At 41.1% G+C, this 26,167-nt stretch overlaps 1 protein-coding gene across 2 annotated transcripts in view; it reads left to right on the top strand.

The window, feature by feature from the left end:
• The first annotated feature begins 408 nt into the window (after positions 1 to 408).
• Positions 409 to 26,167, top strand: part of CDK6 (cyclin dependent kinase 6) — a 136,099-nt gene continuing 110,340 nt past the window's right edge. The window contains exons 1-2 of one of the 2 annotated variants that reach the window (XM_088161657.1): positions 409 to 469; positions 2,572 to 3,053. In XM_088161657.1, coding sequence (XP_088017783.1) covers positions 2,821 to 3,053 — 233 coding nt within the window. In that variant the 5' untranslated portion in view covers positions 409 to 469; positions 2,572 to 2,820. Of the gene's footprint in view, positions 470 to 1,428; positions 2,222 to 2,571; positions 3,054 to 26,167 lie in introns of those variants that run through there. The other variant, XM_088161653.1, reaches the window with a different exon arrangement.

The raw sequence follows: 26,167 nt of genomic DNA, 5'->3' as shown, positions 1-26,167 counted from the left end.
AGCGGCGGAGCGGCGGCGGCGGCGAGGGCCGGTGCCCGAGCCCCGCACCGCAGGCTGCGGCCGGCGGGGCTGCGATCGTGGCGCTGCAGCTCCCCGGGGGCCGCCGGCCGCGATTTTTATTTCGCGTTTTCCTTTTCCCCGGGCAGGGTGGGGGCGGGAGGAGCGGGCTGGGGGACGAGTGCGAGCTCCTTCTGCGCCAAGGTGCAGCCCTGCGGCGGCAGGAGGATGCGAGCCGAGGGCGGCCGAGCCGCGGATCAGCTACCTGTGTGGCCCGGGCGGCCGCTGCCGGGACCTGCCGGAGACATCGCCATGTGAAGGGGCAGACCCCGGGCCGGCTCTCCACCCCGCCTCGCTCAATGGGAGGTTTGTGTTAGAGAGGACTCACCCCTTCCCTCCCCCCCTCCACCCCCCGGGGCTGAGGATTATTTGGGGAACTGGTGGCGGTGCAGGCGGCCGTGGCGCACACCAGGTAACGCGGGGCGCCCATGTGCTCCGCGCACCCGGCTCCGCGGCGTGGCCCACTCGCCGCCCCCTCCCAGCCCGGCCCGGGAGCCCACACCGCGCACCCCCCCTCCCCGCGGGCGGCACCGCGGACGCGTCCCTTCGGCGGCCGGGCCGGGGCAGCGCGCCCCGCGGGTCGGTGCGGGGGCGCGGAGGGGCCCGCGGGGGAAGGGGTGCCCTCAGGGGGAGCCGCCAGGGGGGTCCCCTCGGCGCCCTGCCGAGCAGCGGAGCCGGGCCCCCCTCTTCGCTCCGTCCACTGAGAGGAAGCGCGGGGACGCGACTCCCCGCGTGTCCCCCGCCGCCACCCCCCGCCGCCTGCAGGGCGCCCGCGGAGGGGAACTCGGCGGCGCGGCGGGGGCAGCGGCGGCCGGGGGCAGCCCCAGTGCCCCGCCGTGCCCGGGGAGGGCGAGCACGGGTAAGTTTCCACGCGGCCGCGCCGGGGCAGAGGCCCGCCGGCCCCGCCGCCACGCACGCGCGGCGCCTCTGCCCGCCGCTCGGGGGCGCCCTGCCCGCGGCGCGGGGCGGGAGGGGGCGCGGGCGGCCGCGCCGGGGGTCGGGGCGGGCAGGGATCCCCGCACACCGGGCTCGGGGCGGACAGGGATCCCCCACACACCGGGTTCGGGGCGGGCAGGGATCCCCGCACACCGAGCTCGGGGCGGGCAGGGATCTCCCGCACACTGGGCTCGGGGCAGGCAGGGATCCTCCGCACAGCCGGCTCAGGCAGGAGTCTCCCGTCTCCCCCCCCCCCCCCACGCCGGGCTTGGGCATGATTCTCCCCCTCTACCCCCGGCTCGGGCAGGGTCCCCCCACACGCCGGGCTGGGGGCGGCCCCCCGCGGTGGCCCGCGGTCGGTGTCGCCCAGTGATGCTGCAGGCGGGGGACGCGGGGCTGCCCGGTGGCTGGGGCGGTGCGGTGCCGTGGCAGCTGTGCTGGGAACTGAAGCCGGCGAGGCAGAAAGCCGCCTCTGGCTGCAGCCGAGGAGAAGGGATGAGCAGTGGGCGCAGGTTTTCTTCAGATTGCGCTTTTCATCTCCAGCTAAGGTGTAAGATCAGCGTAAGTGTGTGGAATAGCCCTGGCGCTTTGTGCTTGTATTCCAATTAAGAGATCCCCGACTCACCTATCTAGGACTCATTCATCCTAACACGGTAAAAATGTGGTGTAGGAGAGGGCTACAGTCCTGGAGGTCACTGTATCAGTCTATTAAAAAGGGTCATGGGGAAGGGAGGAATTGGTGTGGAGCTTTGTGAGGAAAGAGGATTTGTCCAGTCCTGCAGAAAGTGGATGAAACTGGATATAGAAGGAAGTGCTTCTGCTCTCCAGCCTCATGAACTCTGCAGCAGAGCATGCTGTTCCTGAAGACATCTTCGACCATGCTGCTTTGCAAAGAGTTGCCAGTGACACATGTAGCAGTATCCACAGCCAACACCCTTCTTTGCTAATAATTGCTAAAGTACCTATTTCTGAATCTATTTCAGCACACAGTCCTTCATAACGTATTATTGTCATCTAAATGTGCATGTATTTCGCCTCTCCGCAGGCGTGTTGTTTCTTGCAATGTGATCATGATCTGTTCATGAAGGACTTAGCACAAGAGAGACCAGACCAAGGCAGAAACCTCCAAATGCTGTTATTTACAAGCAAGTGACAGTAATATAGCAAAATACATATCCAGACTCCAGTACATGCAATGGAGTAAACCTTTGAGTCCTGAAATCCTGACGTAAGTTCTTGGACGTACGCTTCCTCTCACACATGCCTAGTTAGCTCTGCCATCCCCATCACCCATGTGTCACAGGGTCATCATCTTTAGCCAGTTCTCAGTAAAACCCCTCAGCATGCTGTTGCTCTGTAGCCGAGTGCCTGGCCTTCTGTGCAGACCATGATAACTTTGTAGTGTATCAGCCACTTGGGGACGTTGATACATATGTCACCCTCATGGTTCACATCTTCCTTTCCACCACGATTTTGCTGTGCATATCTGTATTAGCTTAATTTTAACAGGTTTTGAACAATGCAAATCATTAAGTAAAGTAAACTAAACTCACTTTTCTTGCTTGGTTTGTCCTCCAGATTTGTTTGGCTTTACACAGGCAATGCTCCCAAAGACTGTATGATAATTCCTGGTGGCCGAAAGAGGAGGCACATTCTGGCCAGTACAGAAAAGGAGCAAGAACAGGAGGGCAAGAGCTTCCTACTGCCTCTCTGGCAGAGGTACCAAGTGCCTGTCTGCACCCAAGCAAATTACTGGTTTTCAGAAAGTAAGTGAGCCTGAGAGCCACCTCGAGGCACTTGGAGAGGGAGAAGAGGACTGGTGCCAACATGGATAAGGACAGCACAAACCTGGCTGACCAGCAGTATGAATGTGTGGCTGAGATTGGGGAAGGAGCCTATGGGAAGGTGTTCAAAGCCCGAGACTTGAAGAACGGAGGTCGCTTTGTTGCGCTGAAGCGGGTACGGGTGCAGACCAGCGAGGAGGGGATGCCACTGTCCACTATCCGAGAGGTGGCGGTTTTGAGGCACCTGGAGACATTCGAACACCCCAACGTGGTCAGGTGAGGAAGTGGGACCAGTCTCCTGATCAGTGGGGTCCTGGGTTTAGTATGTGAATTGGGTGAGCAAGAGTTTGGGGGCATAAATGGAATGGACACTAGTTTGGGTTTGTGGCTGAAGTGAGCGCTAAACTGTGTGCATGAAGTGTGGTTTGAGGTTTCAGCAGGCCATGGTGCTGCCTGCCAGACCTCACCTCATCCCTGTGCATTGCCTCCCACACACACAAACACCCATCTCCAGAGGCATAGGTGTGTGATTTAAGTGTTGGAGTGGATGGGCAAGGAGCCATATATATACTATTTCCTCAGGCATGAGAGAAAATTTTAAAAACCCCAACCTCTCCCTGCTTTTGTCTGAACTATTAGTACTGCCAGCTGCAGCTGATTTTTAGCAGCTCTGTATAAAAAAGGCAAGAATGAGAGCAGTAGTGGAATGTGCATTCTGCCTTTTTAGATGCTTTTATACCAAGCTATAGATTATCATGTTAAAGAGAAGCAACAGCTTAAGACTTCAAGCTTTTCAGGCTGCCTTGTGGTTGAGTACTGTTTGGTACTAATTTTGACCACGAGCTGCTGATTGTGCTACCAAGAGGGCAAAAGTACAGATGTCAGACCTTGCTCGCAAAATGGTGGCAGTGGCCCCAGGATGTCCTTTCTGTTGTGTCAATAGCATAAATCCTGGATAAATGGCCTGTGCTGTCAATGATAAAGCTAGCCCTACTGTACCCTCCTACATTCTTCTGTAGCTAGAAACCTTCAGCAGCCTGTGAGCATCTTTTATTGAAATTATGGACTTTAAGAAGTAAGTTTCACTTTGCAGATACCCAGACTGAAACTGGTCAGTATCTTGCTGGTGGTGCCATATTAGCAAGAGTATTTCCCATTCTTTGTGTTACTTATGCATATATTACACAGCAAAAGGAAAACATTTTGGTCACTCTTTCAGTCTTAGAGAAAGAGATACTCTGAATTTATAGGTGAATTTTAAATTGCATTGCAGGTATAATCATCCTTTTTTGTAGGGTCTGAGATCAGAGGGTGTTTATTAGGTGCAGGGGGAAAGATGAGACAGAGAATGATATTGAAATTACGAGAGTCAATCGCTAGAGATGAATTAACTTTTGTTCATTTCAAGGCAGTGTAATGTGACAGACTCCTTTATGTCAAAACTGAATAGGCAAAGTGCATGTATTCTGAAATGCTGATCATGGAGTGCATGTCATCGGTCTCACTTTAGTGAGCAATGGGATACATACAGACTGCAGCTCACATTTCCATTGCTCATCAAGCAAATCCACAATTCAGTTAATAACCATTATTTTGACTGGCATCTAGAGGCTTACTTCAAAAGTGGGCATCATATGCTTAATCACTGAATCAAGTGGCTTGGTTAAGAGGAGCACACATATAGTTCTTCTTTGGCAGTAGAGGGATAACTGGGAGTTGTGAAAAATCTTTGAAATGCAGCCCATTAGTTTATGGGAGAAAATAAGGATTTAGTTGTCCAGGTTTAGGCATTTGTATATTTGAAAGCTACATCTTGTTTTGGAATAACTGAACATAATACTTAACCTTTTTTTCTACCACTGACATCTTCCCACATGATGTAAAAGATTTTTTTAAGAGCTTTCTAATCTTGAATGCAGCTAAATAATGAAAATAGAGTTCTCGTTTTCCAAAGAGGTGTTTGATCAATTGACCATGCAACTGCAGGCTTCTTTTGCTTGATTTAAGTGCAGTTGAATATCAACAGAGCATTGCATTAATACATTGAAGCCTCACATATTGTTACAAGCTTGAAAGAAAACTAATTCTCTGCAAAGCAGTGAGTATTTCAAACAGCAATATGAGAATGTAATTTCAATATAAAAATCTGTGAAAATATGTTCCAGGTCCTCATAGTGGTGTTGTGAAGCCTGTACCTTTTGCCATAAACAACATTTCAGACGCAAGAGGCTGGTTGATAATGTATCAGGGTGCCTGGGATATTGTTTGCACACATTTTTCCACAAAAAGGCAGAAGATAAGCAATTTCAAACATTATATATTCTAAAATGTAAGGAGTGCTATTCAAAAACCCAGGTATTTCGTCGATATTTTTAATCTGTAGAGCAGATTAGGATCCCTCTGGAGTGACCAGAATCATATCCTTCAAATGGAAAAAATACTTGCAAACATTTAAATGGCCCACTTCTGTTACAAAATATGGTAGAAGAGTTTGAAATTTATTGAAATTAAACATCTATTTCTGTATTATGTAGATATACTCAGAAAAGGAAATACTATAAAAGAAGTTCTGCAATTTTAAGCTGCTGATCTAACTGCACTTACTTATTGAACATACTATGCTCAAAATATTTTGATTGCTTGGGCATGCATTCTGGAAACTGCTATCATGGCCAGGCTGATAAATAAAAACAATTCCAAATGCATTGTCTGCATACTGGATTAAAATGTACATTGTTTGCACAGCACTGGGATAACAGCACAAATACTTAAAGCCAAATATTTTTGATTTGGAGAGGACATTTAGTTTTTTTCTGAATATTACAAGTAACTATCCTGAGAGAACTATGTTGGAACTGCAAATACTGTGTTGATTCTGTTACCTCTGAGTAGTGGCATATGTGATCCATGAGTTGCTCAATGCAAACCAGCAGGCATTCAGTGAGTCAAAATTTAGACAGACTTTGTACAGACGAGCTGCACAGACCCTGTGCTCTTCTGTGGTACTCAGGCATCAGCTAACAGCAGAGATCTCAGGCCACATGCACTTAAGCTGAGTGCTCAGTGCTTTTCAACTCAAAGGGTAGCTCTAGGCTTCTCCAGAGAGTGCAGTAAGGGTCTCAGGTCTCAGCAGCCCAAGGCTTCTCTGTTGCCACAAAGTGATGCTAAATGTGAAGAACAGTTTGGTAAGGAAAGACCCAGTACTTTCTAGGCACAGGTAGAGCTCCATGGCTTTGCTGGTCATAGAGCAAGGATTCAGGACTAGCATTGCTACTCCAGCCCAGGATTGTCTTAACAGTTGTAGAGTCACTTCCTCTGAGAAATAGTTAGAGCCAAAATTGATTTCCAGTGCTTGGCACTAGGGTTGGAAGAGAATTTTCTCCATAAGGGAGAGATGTCTAAATAGCACACAATAATTTTAAACATAATATTTATCATATTTTTCCATGCCACTGCTTACTGATTATGAAAGCTTTGTTTTGTATTCCTTTGTTCCAAGTCTGTAATTTCCATATTTGTACGATGGAGAGATGCATTTTTCGCAGCACAGTTGCTTTTACAAAGGTAATGAAATTACATAAGACTTCACTGCAGAATAATGCAACACAGGGTGCAAGAAAAGAATCAAAGGGAAATATAATCTTAATCAGAACAGTGATGGTAATGAAAATCTCTGTACTGTAGTGGAAATAAGGAGGACTGATATAAAATTTTTAAGACAGACATGGGGAAAAAGCAGTTAAGATAATTGCTGTGTGCTTAAAATCCTTTCCTGTTCACATTTGCCCTTTTTATAGAGCTCCTCTCTGCCAGGACGCCTTATTCTATTTATTTTCACAAAACAAAGCTAAAAATAGAATCTTCAAGAGTAAAGCTTACTGTAAATCAATCTGAAAATAGCTATGTTGTGGGCTTGGAAAATTCCCTTGTAGCTGGTAGGATGATCAAGGTGCTCCTCTAGCTCACCTTTCAGATAATAAGATGTAATGCTTTTATAAAACTTTAATATATACAGTAGGTAAATCTGACAAAACTTGGTCCAGCACTCAGTGCTATTCTAGTTGGGAAAAATGAAATATATGTAGATAAAGAACAGACTTTGCCAGGAATAAATGACATATTAGATTCAGGAAATTCCTGTGTGTAAAACCCTGCAGCAAGATATCTGTAAAAATTCTTCTTGTGATTATTATGCTAAATTCAGCTGTATCTTGCATTTGTTTTATCTCTCTCCTGCTGGTAATCAGATGAATCATTTTCGCCATCTTCATCATCATCAAACTGTGAATTTGCACTCTGGGAAGGTGATATGCAAGACAGACTACTGTAGTTCTTGGCATGCTTGTTTTCTATCATATTTATCTTTACCAGTTTAAATAGCACTAAACCTTAAGCAAATTGAACAAAAATGCAAAGCTGTATATTTTTACTTCCTATCTCATAACTTTTCTTTTATAAATACAACTTCTTTAGTATTTTCTTGTTTTAGTAACTATTTAATTTTAAAATAATTGAAATTATTGAATATGACCTATTAAAATATAATCTAGTCTGGGTTGTTATTTCAAAGGTGTCAGAGATCTTGCCATTCAAAGTGATCAAAACCATGTAAGAGTTAAAAATCCTGATTCTCTCCTTCCTGTTACTTTGCAGAATATGTGCCCGAGTTAATTGACAGGTTCAACAGAATGATCCACCTAGCTGGAAGTCTAAATTTATTCCTCATTATTTTCTGTGTACAAATCAGTGGGGGGGAGAGCACAGTAATTATGACTATTTGCACAGTTATGCCATGTTCAAGCTTTTATGTTGTTTTATATCCATTGGACTATAAATGGCGCTGTAAACTGCTCTCTATGGTACAGCAGTCATGTCATGCTGCTTTTTCCCTGCTTCTGCAGTCCAGTGGTCCATGCTGGTGTCTCTTGGTTTGCACCTGAGTGCTTGGTGGACCCCATCAACAGATTGCCTTGGCAAGGCCACCTGAGTGCTGGGGAGAGAAGCTGGGGCACAGGTCACTCCCCCATCCTTGTGTGTGCTGACATAAAGACTAGCACTTGCTTGACCTGCTTAAACATCCCAGAATTGTGTAATTGGCTTGGAGCTTAAAATTTCCTTGTACATAGAAGGTCTTCTTTTAAGTGTTTTAAAGTTCACTGTCTAACCTGATGAAGCATTCAAAACATATCAGTAGCAGATCATCAATACCTAGTTAACCTTTTGGAAGACAATTTGAACATAAATTTGTTTTGCTTTTTTCTCTTTGTTAAACAGAAATAATGGGGAGGCATACAGAGGGAAAAAATCAAGAGGCTGTAGCTAGTTTTATTTCTCTTTCTAAATTTTGGTGATGCTGATGTTGGCTTCTGGCTTTATTACCGTACTGTTAATAAGTTGAAAGGATGATCTTCTCAAAATCATTGAGATGTTTCATCCTGTCAAGTGAAACATTTCTATTTTAGGGGATGTTTGTCTCTAGTGACTTCTGCTTCCTTCCTTCATTTTTCTGCCAAGCTAATGTTGAACTTCTAGTCTGTGAGGTCATTCTTGCACATCACAAGTGTGCTGTATTGTGTGATACAATTTATTTTTGTGTAGCATCACTCAGTATGGCACCTGGCAAGCCCCTAGAGACAAAGAAGTGTTGATCTTTGCATTGCTAGTTAGAAAGATTGTCTTGCACACAGAAAGAGTAAAATAAGATACAGGGATGGAGTGGAGCAGAAGAAACTGAACTTGAAACCTGCCACGTATTTGTGTGGCAGATGAATCTCAGCTGAGGTAGAAATGGTGGATGAGTAATGGGAAGGAAAAACTGAATGAGCTTCAGAGTCAGTTTTAGTCTCACACAAACAGGATGGTCTTCAAGGCAGATGTGAAGACAGGAAGTGCCTTGGCAAGGGAAAGGTATTTCCAGGCTGGAGAGCAGTTTTGGTCAGAAGGCAAGGGAGATCATCCCTGCACTGACTGGCCACTGTGAGGGACACTGCTGAGGTCTTGGGGAGGAAGGGACTGCCTGCCTGGAAATACTGGCTTCTCTGATGGCTGGAGGGCAAAGGGGAATGGTGTGGTTGCCACTGAACAGGGCACACAGGACTTGGAGAAATTTGTTAAGTGGTCAGAGCTCACTGGGCAGAGAGTGGGCATGAATGCTGGCCTGTCATCATCTGCTTGCAACCTTACAGAATGAGCACGTACAGGGAAAACAAGGATATTCTTGCCAATCATATGAACTGTTTGTTAGTTATGGATGTGATAGTTTAGTTTTAATACACGATCTGGCAGAAACAGGACAAGATAAGAGCATGTCAGGAAGGAAGGGTTGAGTGTGGAATGGACTTTGGAGCCTTAGGAAATTCGGTTTCTGGAGTGAGTACAAGACCATTTAGAATAAGTATTTTATCTCATTCTAAATCTAAATTTTTTACAAAAAGCATGTTTCCAGTCTTTGTATGAGTAAACATTAGTCATTTTAGATGATGTCCAGTGCTGCCTTCGTTCTTTAAGCCTGTGGATGGTTATATCTGTGCTGTTCTTGAAGAGATTTAGCCTTGCTGAGTCCTGTCTGGAATGGAAAACCAACTTCTTTCACCATAACCATTGCTGATGGCAGGCTGTTACTTCCAGGCAAGGGAGTGGAGTGGGGTCCAGGATTCAAAACTGAGCCTTGGAAAGGTTTAGATGCTGGGAGAGTGGATAGTCCACACTTACAGACAGGGACCAGGGTGGATTCACTGGGACTTTGCAGTTTGCTTCATGGTGCTCACTTCTGACTGAAGTGTGGAATGGAGCAAGGAGAAGAAAAGTTGCTTGCTTTACCAGGGTTTAAAAGAGAGCAGGCTGGACCTGGAGTCTGTGACTTAGCAAAGCACTGACTAAGTCACTTAGGTGGACTTGGTGGGATTTAAGCCATTGTTTGAAGCTTAGCACAGGTCTGAGTGCATTATCAAATAGAAATAGCTATGATACTAAGAATGCACTGAATTTTAAAGCATCTTTCTGGATAGAGTTCAGGGACAATATGTATCAGAATATGAATCACAGATAACTGATTCTTACTCATATATTAGATTGAAGCTTTATTTCTAGAGAATATTTCTATTAAAAGTTAAAATTAATCATACAGAATAAGTAATAAACTATCCTGACAGAGTAGTACCATGAATTTGACATCAAGAGTGGTTGTCATCACTATAGGTGATGTTCTGAAGTTTAAAAATAATTCTATAAAGTTTTGTAACAGTGAATAAAATAGAAGTTGCAATTCATTCTAAAACTTTGCTGTATATAGAAGATTTAGTTTGTTTGGTATGAAGTCTAGTTATTTTCCAGTATTGCTGAACACATTGCTTCTTAATGATCTAAAAAATTATCAGAAAGTACGTATGCCCATATACATATATAACTAAGCTATGTTTTTTTCTTTTAATAGAGAGGATTTCTCCACATATACCTGTTTTTCATATCTTTTTATATTCTGAGAAATACTTCTAGTTATGCAGGCACAGTTATTTAGCACGTATACGTTTAAACTCTAAATAATTTGTATTTAATAAATAACCCATTTCAGAATTTTCCAAGGAGTACTTTTTCCGATCATGTCCTTTTACAATTTTCCATTTGGGAAACTGCTGTTTGGGAAACTTTTGATGAGATGATCATCAAAGAGTGGAAATGTAACTGTTGATTTCTGAACTCTTTTCAAATTACCTCATTGCATCCAAGTTATTGTATTAACTTTTGTATTTATTTATTTACCTTTTACCTTTGAAAATCTGTCCCATCATTAGAAAAAACAAAGTAAATAGTCTGCTAAATAATCTCTTTAAAATCAGACCTTAAATTTCTAACAACACAGTTGTGTTTTCTTTAGGCAGAATAAAAACGTTTTATATGAGTATTAAGAAACTTATTCATATGACACTTTAGCTGTTTTTATAGGGTTTCAGAAGAAGATGGGTTTCTATTATCTGAAATAGCTGGCATGATTTTTGGGATGAGGTGAACGTTTGACGTGCCTAAATACAGCGTGCCAATTTGCTGATATTGGTAGAGTTGTCCTTGGGTGGATTTCCCATGACATACCTAGCAAATGATCTGTGAACTTAGCAAAAGTTCTGTACTGTTTTAAAAAAGTTCATGCCAACACTGACTGCTTATTACTTTGGATTATCATTAACAGGTGACTGATCTTCTCTTGGTAAAAGAAAATAAAAAGCTAACTCAGACATGAATTCATCTTTACAGGAATTTCCCATATTTAATGATAGAAAACTCAGTTCTAGTGTAGATGAATCATACTGAGTTTAAGTGAAACCTGTTGAGTTTGGACTTTTGAAACATTAGTCAGTGCAGAATATTACATATTTTGATAGAAACAGAGAAATGAAGTGAGAAATAGAATGGAAAAGCCTGTGTGATTTTTTTTTCTCTCTTTTATGTGAAACTTTGGCTAGTCTTTTAATATCTATTTGAAGTGTGGTCAGTGTGATAAATTGCTGTTTAACAATGCCAAAGAACTCCCTTTTCCCTGAAATCAATTAATTATAAACTGGAAATTTCAGTACTTTGTTCACTGTTTTTTAAGTTAGCATATTTCTGGGAGCTTTCTGTGATCGTAATTCCTTGCTGCACTGTTGCTTTTGTTTCTCTTCATCTGTGGAGCCAGGGCTCTACTGTAAGGATAGAATTCTATCACTTTTTTTTTCCACATTTGATGTGGTATTTTGCATACAGCTGCAGAGTAGACAGTTACCTTTGAAAAGAACATTTGGCTGGTTTAATTTGATTAGAGCAAACCACCTCAATCATTACTGAACTAAGACCGTTTTCACTTTTACTTGGCTGTAGGAGTTGGGAATGTACTGACTGTGCTTAGATGTTTGGGGGAGGACTCGTTTGGATACACAGCTACCACTGAAGTGAAACAACCTTAGAGGACCTTGCATACTCTGCTCTTTCCCAATAAAAAGGGAGGGCTGTGAAGCCACTGAATGCCACATTTAACTTTCCCTCATTGTGACAAGGAATTGAATTCTTTTTCTACAAAAAAATTGGAAATGTTTAATGCATAGAAATACAGAATCATAAATTTTTAAAAAAACACCATGATACTAAAAACACACATAGGATATGAACGTCTTACATGTATAACAGATGTAAAACATGCCTGGCAACAGTATTTTGAATACAGTTGTAATAAAATCCAACATATAAATAGAAATATGGTGGGATTCTCATAGATACATTATATCCCAAGTTAAAGTTGAATCGCTTTTAGTAACTCTCAGTAGGATTTACTCTTTTGGAGTTTTGATTTTCTACCCTTTTCCTCATTAAATAAATACATTGGGGTGTTTTTTTATTTAGCATATTGAAAATTAAATTGGATACTTAGCATTCACGGTACTATGTATTCTGTATGATTTTTACTTTTCAGTTTCTCTCACTGATGATCACATAATTTTCCTAGAAAAGCTCTCATGGTTGTCTAGAATATAAATATGTCTCATAATAAATTACAGACCCTGAATAAATTGTAGTCAGCTGGTGTTCTCTAGAAAATACAGTTCTGATATTTAAGTGCCCTAACTTTGTGGTAGTGCATCATCATATATACAGTATTTTAACCAGAGGGTTACAGCTGAGGGAAGAGTTTCTGCTTCTTCTTGCATTATGTTCTGAAAATAGTTAACTGTTCATCTGTGTCATCAGCCTAACACTTACTGCTAATGGCAGAATTGCTTGCACATCTTCCAGCTAATCCAAGAATCGAGTTGCAAATTTAGGGCTTAAGTTTCTTCTGGGGAATTGAACGAGGTACACTCATTTAAACCACTTTGATTGTTCAAATCATGAGGTCCTAATGCTAAGATGAACAAAAATGCATTAACACAGGCAGACTGTGCAAAGGTGTCCCATCAAGCATGCATATTTGAGACTTTGCCATTTAGAGTTTAGATGCTGCAACTACTGAGTTCACCAAACTAGGGTATAAAAAATCATTAGATTTTTCACTGAAGTAGATTTAGCATTTCTGTTTCACTCCTAATTACCCTCCGTTTTTGCATCACAAATAATTCCTCTCTAACTCAGTATGTGTCTTCTGAAATACTCTATGTCTGCTTCTGTGTTGTCGCCTAAGCATCTTGTACAATGTTATCTCTTAACTCCAGGTTGCATCACAGATAAAGTCATTTCAGTGCAGTGTACATCTCCTTCAGGGGCAAATGCTTCTAGTGCAAATGCTTCTAGAGCTACAGGTAGAGACTTTGCTGTACAGTATTGAAATTTATGTCTACTGTTACTAACACAGCACTAGAACCTTTATTACTTATTTCCAGGTTCCTTCAGGACAGCAAAAGTCAATGACCTGTATTACTTCTCTGTGCTAGGAAGTAGATGATAAAGTGAATCTCGTTTTGCCGACTTTATCTATCAGCATACTTTGTATTTGTGAACTTTATGACACAGAGATTAGGCAACAGCTGCAGTTTAATTAGTGTGTTGTTTATCCTTAGATAACCTTCTAGATTGTTAATGGAGATAGGCCTACCCACTGATCTTTGTGGTTTCCTCGCAGACATCTCTAATCAATTTGTTGCCTCACTGTTTATCTCTCCTTTTTATAAAATGCTGAGCAACAAGTTTTGATCAAAGCAGTAATACCCATATGCAGACAAGTTGGAATCAATGACTGTAGTCTGAAAATTAGAATGGTATGTCTCATTAAACTTATGGCAGGGCCCAGACAAGTTAATACTTTTGCAGAACTGAGCACCTCTATCTCATTGCATAGAATCCCATTCATCATGCTGTCTTTATGTTTGTAGCATCGTTTAAAACAGAAAAGCTGTTACCTGGCATTTATTAATTCTCTGTTGCTTACTATTCATATTGCCTCTATTCTTAAGTACTCAAAAAGGTTTTATTACTTTCAAGTTTTATTTGGTCAGATTAAAACATCATGTAGGGATGTCAGCAAATATTTGTGCAGAAGTGAAAAAATACAAACAGAAATGAGACTGGAAATGAGGATTATGGCAGTACAAGAACACGAATAGTTAGGATTTGCACAGAAGAGACAGGTAATTTGACTAAAACTGAAAGGTAATTGTGAGTATAGATAAATGGCAGACAGATGAATGACACTGATGAGGGAGTTTTCTTAGAAGACATTTAAAGTATATTGAAATACCCAAATCGAAAGGGTATTGGTGATGTCTGTAAGAAAATGCAATTCAAAGACTGCTTGGTTTCCAGTAAGCCAAAGTTGAGAGTGAACAAGACTATTCTGCAGAAGTAAAGCTTAAGTCATGAAAAGCAAATAGTCTTTTGCTGTCCTGTACATCAACGAAAGGATATTGAGCCTATGATTCTGGAAGAAGCTGTAAACTAAACTAAGTTCACGAAAATACTCCTAAAGCACAATTTAACCATGGTAGACAAAGTTTAAAGACAAACAGACAAGGTTTAAAAACAAAACTTAGAAATAAAATGAATAGTAACTCTTCCTCCTCCTACAAAAAAGATCATTCTCTGCATAGCCTGAAGTAACTTGCAACAGCTGATTTAAGAAATTCTAATAGTCAAGACACACAATCATAGTGGCCACAATAATTAAGTCTGACATTTTTGGAAAAGGGATGGTTCCCAAACTTGACATAGTAACAATAGGCTTTAGAAAGAGATTAAGAAACAAGAAGTAAACAAAAATTCAGCAGTCAAGAGGAATGATATGAAAAGGCTTAGATTTGAAATCAGCAGCATAGTTTTTGTCACTTGGGCCATACACCATTCCCTGACATCATACTATCTCCAGTCACTGAAATCCTGGCTGCTGTTTTGATCTATATCCTCTTCCTGGGTGCTAGATACAGCAGGACACTTTAAGAGTATTGGATTCTTAAACTCTCCAAAGGAATGGGAGGCAGCGGAATTTCTTCACCCTTTTTATGGCCATGCTCCAGTGTATCCTGATGGATTCACAAAAGCTACACATAGCCATGCATAACAAGATAGAGATGTGGGATAATTGTGAGTAGACACTTTAATCATCTGAATATTAAAGGTGTACTCCATCCTAGTCATTTAAGGTCCCCCCATAGTGAGTGCAGAGTGAGCATGTGCTTTAAGAGAATAACTCATCCCACTCACCCTCTGTGCCCATGCTGGAGTACAATGAATTGCTCTCTGGAAATGCTCATTTTGACTGTAGAGGAAGCCCAGATGGACAAGCTTGAGAAAGTGAGCCCACGGGAGTCTTGTGAGGCTTAACAAGAGCAAGTGCTGGTCCTGCACCAAGTGCTGCCCTGACTGGGGGTGAGGGCAACCCCCAGTGTTGACACAGGCTGGGAGTGAAGGGATTGAGAGCAGCCTGTGGAGAAGGACCTGGAAGTGCTGGTGGATGAGAGGCTGGACATGACCCAGCTGTGCACTCACAGCCCAGAGAGCCAAACGTGTCCTGGGCTGCACCAAAAGCAGCGTGGCCAGCAGGGCAGGGAGGTTTTGCCCCTCTGCTCTGCTCTGGTGAGAGAGATCCCACCTGGAACACAGCACCCAGCTCTGGGGTCCCAGCACAGGAGGGACATGGACCTGTTGGGGCCACCAAGATGATTAGAAGGATGGAGCACATCTCCTCTGAGAGAAGGCTGAGAAATTTGTGTTTGTTCGGCCTAGAAAAAAGAAGGCTTTGGGATGACCTACTTGTGGCCTTCCAGTACCTGAAAGGAGCCTACAAGAATGAAAGAGAGGGACTTTTTACAAGGGCTTGTAGTGACAGAACAAGAGGGAATGGCTTCAAACTGAAAGAGAGTAGGTTTAGATTAGATATCAGAAAAGAATTCTTTACTGTGAGGGTGGGTGAGTGACTGAAGAGGTTGCCCAGAAAAGTGGTGAGTGTCCCATCCATGGAAGTGTTCAAGGGCAGACTGGATGGAGCTGAGCAACCTGGTCTAGTGAAGGGTGCAGGGCAGGGGGATTGGAAGCAGGTGATCTTCAGGTTCCCTTCCATCCCAAACCATTCTATGATTCTAATGTAGAGTGGCCACCTAACTGCAGCTTGCTCAGTCTCAATGAGATTAGTGCCAGTCAGTAAAGTTTGAAGGTGAAAAGTGCTAGTAGAATAAAGGAAGTGCTAGTAGAGAGTTTGTACAGTAAATAACATATGTCACAAAATCAAATAGGAAATTATTTTGGGTGTGGCAGAGCAAAAAGTTAGTATTGAAATCAGAGGGTACTTGTACTGTGAGAATTTAGATGAAGATGAAATGAGTATTTTAGGGGAAATTTTTTTAACCAAAGTCTATCATACGTGGATTGTTGATAATCAATCAAGGCTTGTTCAAGGCACTTGTTTTTATCGCTTAGCAAAAAGTATGCACTTTATCTAATAGGAGAATATGGGTTTCTGTGAAATTTACTGGCTTCAGATAATCTGCTTCTGGTTTGTGTTTGGTATTAAAGTGCTAAAGGGAACTGATAGCTGGGAGGGATGGGCATTGCCTGCTTACCCTGCACACAGTTCTAAGCTCCAGCAGAAGCCATTTTGGTCAAAAAATGTTCATGTTTCACAAGAGGAAAAGTAATTGACAAAGTGTGTTGGAGATGGCTGCTCATGTGGTCTACAAGTAGTTTAAGACACCTTTCAAAGCTTTCTCAGTTGTGGTTTCTCTTTTTGTCATTACTCTTCACTCTGCCATACTGATCTCATACAGTGGGTTTATTATGTCATTATTGAAAAAAAATTGATGCTGCACATAGTTTCATTGCCTCAACTTAATTTTGGGCAAATTGCATAATTGTACAGTTGTAAATTGTTGGAATACTCTGCTGTCTAACTTACATTCCAGTCTCAATCATCCAAGACCTGAGTTTTTGTAAAGGAGGGGTGCTATACTTTTATCTCTTGGAATAATTTTGGGGGAATTTCTATTTTTCAAAACATGTCAGCCCACATAGCTCAGTAACAGCTTTAAAAAATGAAAATCAGTCAATCAATACTGCTAAAAGATTCTCCTCCATGATTTTTTATGTTGTCTGTTTTATAATTTGACATAACAGGATTGAAAACAGTTTTATTATGGAACTACTGAGACAATACAGTAATAGTAAAGTAAACAATCTCTATTAAGCTGTTTGGATATGCATATTACACATGTGGGTATATGTGGAAAAGGAAAACCGTGAAAATGTCAAGATTTAGCTTGAGAATTATTATTTTGTAACATGGATTAGTATTGTTAGACATACGGGACTGAAGTTAGTTTATTGCCTGTGCTGTAAAAATGTGAGAGCAGTTTTCTTTTTAAAAGTTTAGAAAAAATAGAAAGGGTATGAGGGTAAGCCAGGAAAGAAGCCATCCCAAAAGCTAATGGTTTTTAGAAAGTTACATGACATTGAAAATTGGAAGATTGAACTGAAACTCCATCTCACTCTTAAGTATAATAACATTTTATTAAATGTGTTCTGGAAAGAGTAAATAAAAATTATAAATCCTAATGTCAGTGGCAAAGAGCCCAGGCATCTTTTGGCATCTATTGGCTTAACCTCACCTGGGCAGCAGGCAACTGAACAGGGAATGTTAACGTTTAAAAGCAGCACAACCAGGGTTTTTTGATAGATGGTCTTTTTCTCCTCCTGTTTGCAGTACAAATATATATTTTTAAGGGCTTTAGAGAATGTTTAGATGATGTGATTATGTATCTCCTTTATTGACTTTTATTACGTTTTCACATCTTTCAAAATTCAAGGTCACTTTAATCTTTCTTCTTTCAAGCATGAAATTGCCATCCCTAATTAGCAGTAGTCACTCAATTTAAGAACTCAGTCATCCCAGAACACATCCTTTATACGAAAATTTTGCAGTAACATTTGTCAGCTTTTAAATGGAGGTTTTTTTGAAAAGTCGGTTGAGTTCTTGAAATAAAACTAAAATCTTCTGAATTGACATAAGTTATCATGACTTTTCTAATACATTGATCACTATTATTTTCACAAGCCTGAAAAAATGTTCTTTTGCTTTGAAATATCTAAATCCATGTCACTTCTCTGCCTTCTGTGGTGAAATTGTGTGAACTGTACTGAGTTTAGATTCGTAGTCACACACCCTAAATGTTTGCATACAGGAGCATCCACAGACATGAGGACTGCTGTGTCTACCTGGATTTAGCAAAAAATAAAGCTCTACTGTGTATGTTTCTTCCAATGGACTTGAGACAGCTATTTGTCAGTCAAATATTTTCATAATCAAGACACAGATTCTTATATTAGAATATCTAGATGCCAGTTCTGATGGTTGAAAACCGAGATATGCCTGCATGAAAAGTAGGTAAGGAGAATCACCGGATAGTTTGTCTTTATTCTCAGAAAGTTACTTCAGTTCTGTGGTAACTCAGAATGCAGCTGAAGGGACCTTTTTAAAACATGTGAACTAAGTAACTTCTAAGTGGAGACAGCTGGGGTCTATTTAATATCCTGTGTAAAATGGTAGAGGTCAGCTTCCTGGAATAACTTAGGAGTTTTATTTCACGAATATCCTACTGCTTCAGGGACTTGGGGTGATGGTAAGGCTCTCAAATGAGCGTGCACCAGGGCTGGAGCTTTCCTAGCTCTGCGTTTGCTGAGGAAGAGTGAGAGGCATCTTGTGGCCTGTAGTATCTACACATTCTCAATGTAAATGTGTTGTGAGACTGCTTATTAGTGCAGACAACTCAGTTTTTTTCTTCCAATCCTGTATTGTGATTCAGGCTTTAGGATACTAATCGAAAATCATTGAGACGTCATCGAGAATCTTTGAGTCTCTGGACAACAAGTGATTCCCAAATGTACTGATTACCCTAAATGCATAGATTATTTTGTAATTTGGGACATTTGTTCCTAAATCACTTAATTTACCTTGAAAGTTTTATGATTTTTTTTCCTCTATGCAATTAATGGAGCCACATCTTTTCTATGTAAGATCGTACATTCTCTTAATATGTTCCCTGTATCTATTCCATTTAATTAGTCTTTGAGTCCTAAAATCTGATTTTATTTCCTGTCTCTTTCTATTCCATTGTGTATTGGACATGTTAGTAAAAAAATTATCTTTGTAGGCAAATATCACTGGTAACTGTTCACTCAAACAAAAATTCAGAAGTTATATGATACAGCAGTTGATAACATTGGTAGTTCAGTGACACCATAATTAAATACCTGTGGTGTAGTAAGCCTGAAGATTCACATGAAAAACTGAATTCTGATTTTCTAATGATGTCCAATATGATTACATACTTTTCACATTTGTGACAATTTGTCTTTTCTTTGACTGCTTTTAAAGCTGAAGATAAACAGAAGCACTAAACTAGAACTAAGAGGAGTAAGTGTTTCTGGTAGATGGGAAAAAGGTGAAGATTAGGAAAAAAATACTAGTGTGTCACTGGAATGGGCAGGCTGACCACAGAAAAGGCTTTTGTAGACTGTGGTGGTTCTGTGGGGCATGTATGGTGTGTACCATTGCCTGTTTAGTCAACTCTACAAAGGCTCAAGACCATCAGCTGTGGTATTTTTGTGCTATTTCTCCCAACAGAGGTAAATAGGGTGGTTGTGGAGTTTTAGGATGAAATATAGAAAATAATGAGGAGCAACTCCTCCAGCCTTCATTGTCTCTTGACTCATTCTTGAAATGAAAATATTTACGTTAATAAAACAATTAATATATGGCTTATAAAGGGTTAGAACAATTTCTGTCTCACCCAGTATTTAAACTCTGAAAGTGAGAAAGGTAGTTAGTGGTATAGGGAATAGTGTAAGAACAGGACAGACCTGAAGGGATAATTCCTGGCAAATTAGGGCTCTCACTGACTTTCTATGATCTCAAGTAATCCATGTCCACTGCTTTGTAAGTGCTTGTAGCATTTGCAAGCAGATTGGAGCCATCCCTGCCTCACTCCCAGGCAGATACCTCCCGACTTGGCTGCTGCCGTGAGCTGGCTGGCAGCCACAAAGCCATGCTGGCCCCCAGAGCCTCAGCCATGGGCTCTGATGTGCTCTGGCCTCCCTCAGCTCTACCTGGGCATCACAGAGCACATCCTGCTTTGCTGGCACCACCATGGGTACATGGACCTTGTTTTCATTTGCCTACACATAAAAATGTTTTAGTGCTCCACGAACTAGACCTTGTTTTGTGAGATTTATTACAGTTTGCTCATTTCTTTCAGAATGTGAAAGATTATGTATGCAAAACAATAAAAATGCAGTTTTGCCATGTGTTTACATCTGACATAAACTATAATTTACAAAATGCTGAATTTACTTCAAAACTACCCATATATTAAAATGTAAGCCTTCATCTCATGCTGCTGAAAGACGCCCCAAAAGAAATAGTTGCCTTTGCCCTGTAGTAATAAAACAGTCGAATAAAATTTATTACCAGCTCAAAATGCTACTAACACCTCATTTTCATTGCCAAACTCTTCAAATAATCTATAATTTGTTTTCTTTTACATATGTGTGCAAGAGTTTAAAGGTAATACTTAAAGGAAATACTATTCTACAGTATAACCTGTAGAATACTTCACTCCATGTGCATTAATCTTTAAATGATTGGCTCACTCTGCCATGTAAACTGGCTAGAAAGAGAGGAAACTTGCATCAGACATCTACCTTAAGAACTGGAGGATGACAGCACCTGAAAATCTTACAAAAATAGATACTTTTTTTGTATTTTACGTGTGCTGTCAATTAATTTTTTGAAAACCATGGCTTGATAGAAGAAATTACAGGACAGGCAAGGAGCTTGCATGGCCACATATGAGTGACCATGAATGGGAAAAAGATCACTATGATGTCCACCTCTTAAAACACTTGCAAGATGTAGTTCTGATGAAACATGTAAGGAATTTGCATGCTAATGGAAAAAAGGATCCCTTTTTATGTATTGAGTGTTTTAAGAGCAATTGCCCCCAGCTAAATTTATTAAGTCAGAAGAATCTTGTAAATTTCTGTTGAAGATTTATTAGTCCCATTTGTTTTTGTTCTTCAGAACAGGAATATTAAACTCAATCCTGCAAGTTTGTCACAGGTGAAATTCCCTTTCAAATTAAAGGCAATTCTGGACCTAGGCCAAAGCCAGTTAAATACATGTACTGACTTCATGAGGCCTAGGTAAAGGCTCATGTATGCTGAGCTATTTAGGATTGATCCAGGTCTTTGAGGGTTGAGTGGATAGGGCAGAGGTGGTTTTAGTACGTGTTCTTTTTTTTTTTTACTTCTCTCTTACTTTGTTTTAACTTCTACATGGAAGAAATATTTTAAAATAACGTCAGAAATGAACTGAACAGAATCTGTAATCCCACAAAGTAAAACTGATCAGTTACAATCTTTATGGGAAAGAGTAATCTCTTCTAAATTCAGTTAAATTAAAGCATCTTGTCTGAGTTAGTCATTTAGGCATCTTCCATAGCAAGCAGGGAGAGTCAGTACACTCCCCCAGGTGATTCAATCAACTTCTTTCCCCTGAATAAATGAACACCTACATGACCCGTTCGAGGTAACCACCAACCACTCCAGGCTCCATTACAGGAGTTGTATCTCTTCCATGGAAGCTGAGAGGAGAACTTGTTGCTTCACAAGCTGTGCAGGGCTGTGGTATAGATGGATGGCGTTTGACCTGTCTGATGATGGGTAGCAAAGACTGCTATGTTCAATGAAGTTGGCAGTTTTCTTGTAAGCCTTAAATCTGCCTTCTGCTGAATCTAGGTACTTTGTAGTTCCATAGTTTTGATGCTTTGGTTTTAGAATAAATATCATCTCATTCTTTGCTTACTCTCTTAAAGGTATCTATTACTCTGCCACTCAGTTTTTCATTTACAATGCAACTTAAAAGGGCAAGGTTTATGTGTATGGATCTGGTTTCCTCCCAGAATCTGGCCAGATCCTGTTTGTTTTTCTTACCCATGAGAGCAATTGCCTTTGTCTTTTGATTTTTGGAAATCAGCTGAGTGCTGTTTACTTTTGGGCAGATGGGATGTCATTCATAGCACGTGGAGTAGTGGTGATGGGACACAGTACAGTGCTGCTGGAAGGTTGCTCGAGTTCACAGTGCTCCCTTCCAGGTTTTGCTGAAGTAAATGAGGAATTCCCTTTGTCTGAAGTTCATGGTGCCACTGGCATCACGGCATACAGAAGTGTTACTGGGAATATATTTGGCATCAAAGCCTGATGTAAGTCACTCTCCTTACCATGTGTATACAAGGCATTGTGAACTGCATTTCTGTTTTTATGTGATATAACCTCATGCAGGACAAATTTGTGGAAAGCAGCACACAAAGTGTAAGACACCTTTTGGATTTTCACTTGACATAATCCTGAATGTGGCAACTGCATTCACCACCTAACCACTTTTGTTGAAAGTGGGCAGATATGACTGATCCATTTTCAGGAAATTTGGAGCAGTTCTAGTGAATCCATAAACAGATTCTTTAAACAGATGTAGACATTTTTAAAAAGTTGTTTTCATGCAGTTTAAATATCTGGTGTTAAATTGCTGTTTCCATTTTTAAGATAACAAGAATCATTCACATCTGTTGCTGTTTTCTAGTCCCCCTCGTTAAGACTGGGAAAACAACAGTTCACAGTTTGTTGATTACAGAATTTAAGGACAAAAAAGTAATGTGATGAATGCCTTAGAATACCTCATGACCATAGTTTCCAGAGATGAATGCCCATATTCAGGAATTGAGTACTTAAGGGTAACTAAAAAGTTAGGAAGGAGAGATTGTGGTACGGATAAGGATGCTTAAGTGCAAAAGGGGACCATGCATGAACCCCAAGTTGTAGAGTTCTCACTGCATGGCCAAAAACCAGATTGCTGTTTAAATGGAAGACAGGGGTTTGCATTATTCTATCCAGGTAATGACTGGCTAAGTATAAGAAAGAGAAAAGATCCCAGGCAGATGAGGCAAATGAAGCTTTAGGTGATGTATATACTTGCAAATCACCCAGGTGTTCTGCATGCCAGAAGTTTAGTGCAGTGTAAGTTCTTTGGTAGTTCAGGGCTGGTGGATCATGCAGGATCAAGATCTATGACGAGTTTACTCTGCACGCTGGTACTCTGACTTCAAAAATGTGTTCTCCTACTGACAGGAATTTTCTACAGAAAATTCATACAGTACCACTCAAAGCTTGTGGTGTCATGTCAACTGGCCATGCTGTTATAGCAATAAACAGACTGGTAGAAGTTTGTACCCTATTTCCTAGTGATGTTGGTTTCATTTTCTTACCAAGGATTTCCTTTTTATAATGTGATTTAGAGAGAAAAGAACTTTTTATTTAAGAAATGATACATAATAATAAACCCAGATATAAACAAATGGACATGAGAGTGAACCATGCATTGCTTTACTCTGGTTTACTCCTTTGTCTGCTAATTGCTTTCTGTTTAATACATAGATATATAGTGGGTTACATTAAAAGGTCTGTAGATTCCCTTAGTAATAGTATTCCCTGAATACATTAGAACAACACAATTCAAATAATTTTAAAAAATAAATTTTACTTTCTTATTAACATCTTTTTTTACAAACATATATACTGCATATTTACTTTGTGCAGGTTTGGTATTGTCAACTGTAGCCAATTTAGCGTTTTGTTTTTCTTAAGACTTTTTTCTTCTGTTTTGTGCTCTTTTGCTTTAGCAATGGAATTCATGGTACTATTAAACTGTGGAAGCTTTCCCTTCTAAAAGTCATCTCTTGATCCTTCTTTGATAAAGGCAAACTGTTTGGTCCCAACTCAATCTGTGAAATATAGAAATGTATTTTCTTACAAGGCTTTAATGTGTCAGTGTCTCACAAATAATTACAACAATACTTGATGCCAGTACCAGAACCACAGCAAAATGTTTTGCATCTGTTGCTCTGTCTCCCCTCCTCTTCACCATCACCATCACAGCTTTGGACTCCTTTCAAGTGCTGCCACTATTGGTCCATCCTGGGAAGTGGTAGCAATGTCATCAGCGTTCAGGTGTATTTACAGCCTTTTAGCAAGACCCCTTACCTTGCTTTTTCAGTGTCTGACAGCTAGGCCCTTCAGAATTACACTCAGTCAGGCTGCTGCTTTTCAGGTTGCTTATATTCCCAAGGGTTTAGCCTATGCTGAGTGGTTAATTAGGGCTCAAACAGCACATGAGTTTTCAGTGCATCCACTGTCGTCCCGAATAATTGTGGCTGTAGAGTAACCTGCAGGTCGTTCAGGAGTAGCAGCCCCTGGATTGATGATAAGCATCAAAACAGAGGACCTCTTCTGTCACCTTTTACAAGCAGCTGCTTTGTTATTCTTAGTTTCTCCCATGAATCTATAAGAAGCAAGAGTTTGTACTCAAATTTGCATTGGAACTTTATACACCTTCTAAAAAACTGAATTAAATACATCAGGAACTGCTGTGATATTGCAATCATTTAAGAAACTACTTTAGATTGTACAGAGTATCAAACAGTACACTTGATTTTTTGCAATGAATATTTTTTATGTATAGAGAAGAGTTATTATTTCTTTTATTTTTAATTCGTTGGCATCATGATTAAATCTCATGTGTAGGTAGATTAGATTATTAAGCCACTGAAGAATGAATGATAATTTATATTGTTGTAAAGTATAAATTTTGAAGATGACTTGTTTTTACTTAAATCGAGAAGAGAGATGTTCATCTTAGATTTAGATCCTGTAAGTCTGGCACAAGCATAAATTCGAAATGTAAACTGAAATGTGGAGTCTGTTACAAGCAGTTTGTGAGCTACATTAAAGACTGGCTCATCTTGCACCATAAGTACAGAAGTCCAGAATAACATCTGGGCTCCTTTCATTTGAATTAAACAAAATCAATATTCAGGCATAAGTTTTACTTACATGTTGAGCAAATTAGGGACTCTGAAAAGGAATACAGCTATTCCCTGAGGAAGGCATTATAAAGAAAGTCTAAAAAACTTAACAACAGATGCAAACACACTGCCAATGAATGGGAGCATCTTTAATTTGTACTCTGAACTGAAAGCTTACGGAAGCTTACTGGAAGCTCACAGCACTGTATAGCAGCAGTGTACATGACTTTGAAAGGCAGTGTACATTTGCTTGTTGAAGGATCACATGAGAGCACTATGAATAGGTCAGACAGCTATTGCTGATCCTAAACAATCTGTCAACGACTGTCTTCATCACAGGCCATGTTATTTTTCTGATTCGGGGGTGACTTGGCGTGTCCCTCGCCTGCCCTCGGATGGAGTGTTTGGTAGGGCAGCACACAGCAGGCGTGTGTTCAGGCACCACTCAGCTGGTATTTTCCCTCCCTAATGTCAAGGGCTCAGTGTGTCACCAGTTTGGGTAAAATCACTTGCAGTGGGATTGCTCATGGACTGGTGAGGAATTAAGCATTTTAAACACTAGTGAACTGTAGGATAAGTCCTGAAGGCAGGATATAGTTTGAATTACGGAGTCTTACGAGATCCTTTTCTGGTCCTTGTCTGTTAATCTCCCTCTGCGAAGAAGGTGAAAAAGAAAGGACGGTGTGAGGGCTAAAATAGGCAGCATGCTGCTGTAAACAAAGAATGGTGCAGAGAACATCTTGTCGGGCCTATTTTTCATTGGAGTAAAATTCTAAAAACTGCATCTTTTAGTGGCTTGGGTGGCACACTGAGGAAACGTACTTGGCTTTTTCATCCTTCGGGCACAAATCTTGGTTTCTGTTGAAAATGAAAACTAGCTTTGGTGGTTTCATCGGAGCAGACATTTGTCTGCATCACAAAACCATTCAGTCTGGCACCAGAGCTCGTCATTGCTTGAGTGGGGCCCAGCGCAGGAGAGCAGGGGTGTTGCAGGTCAGGGCTGCAGTCGGGACTGAGCGTTGAACGCTTGCCCAGTCAGCCCACTCTATCGGACTTTAGCCAGTGCTATTTACTTCGCTTTCACGAGCATCTATTTCTCTCTGTCACTTTCTCTGTCTCTCTTCCTCACGCACACTTAAAGAACAAAAACCTCTTTTATAGAGCTAAGTATTTAAAATAATTTTTCCAAGTCAGAAAGGGAGAGACTGGAAAAAATTACAGCACAAAGCTCAGCTTGCAGATGAACGAGTGCCATGTCATCCTGATGTCCCCCTTCCTTCCCTTGAACCTCACTGGTGAGTGGGCTGTGAGCAACAATGTTGGCTGGGCTCTGCTGGAGTAGGTCTCCAGAACAGGACTTTCTGCTGCCTTTCTTTCATTGTGCAGTTGCTTTTCTGTGGTAGGTCTTTCTGCTCTGTGCACAGCAGATAATGAGTGAGTGACTTCAGAGTTAAAACATCTATCTTCCTGTCCTAGATTAATTTATTTTACCTGGTGTTAAGTTCTGCCTTTGCTGCTGTTTGCCTGAAAGAG

The sequence above is a fragment of the Sturnus vulgaris genome, chromosome 1, assembly GCF_052056855.1.
Source record: "Sturnus vulgaris isolate bStuVul1 chromosome 1, bStuVul1.hap1, whole genome shotgun sequence".
NCBI lineage: Eukaryota > Metazoa > Chordata > Aves > Passeriformes > Sturnidae > Sturnus > Sturnus vulgaris.
This window is presented reverse-complemented; position numbering and strand designations above follow the sequence as displayed.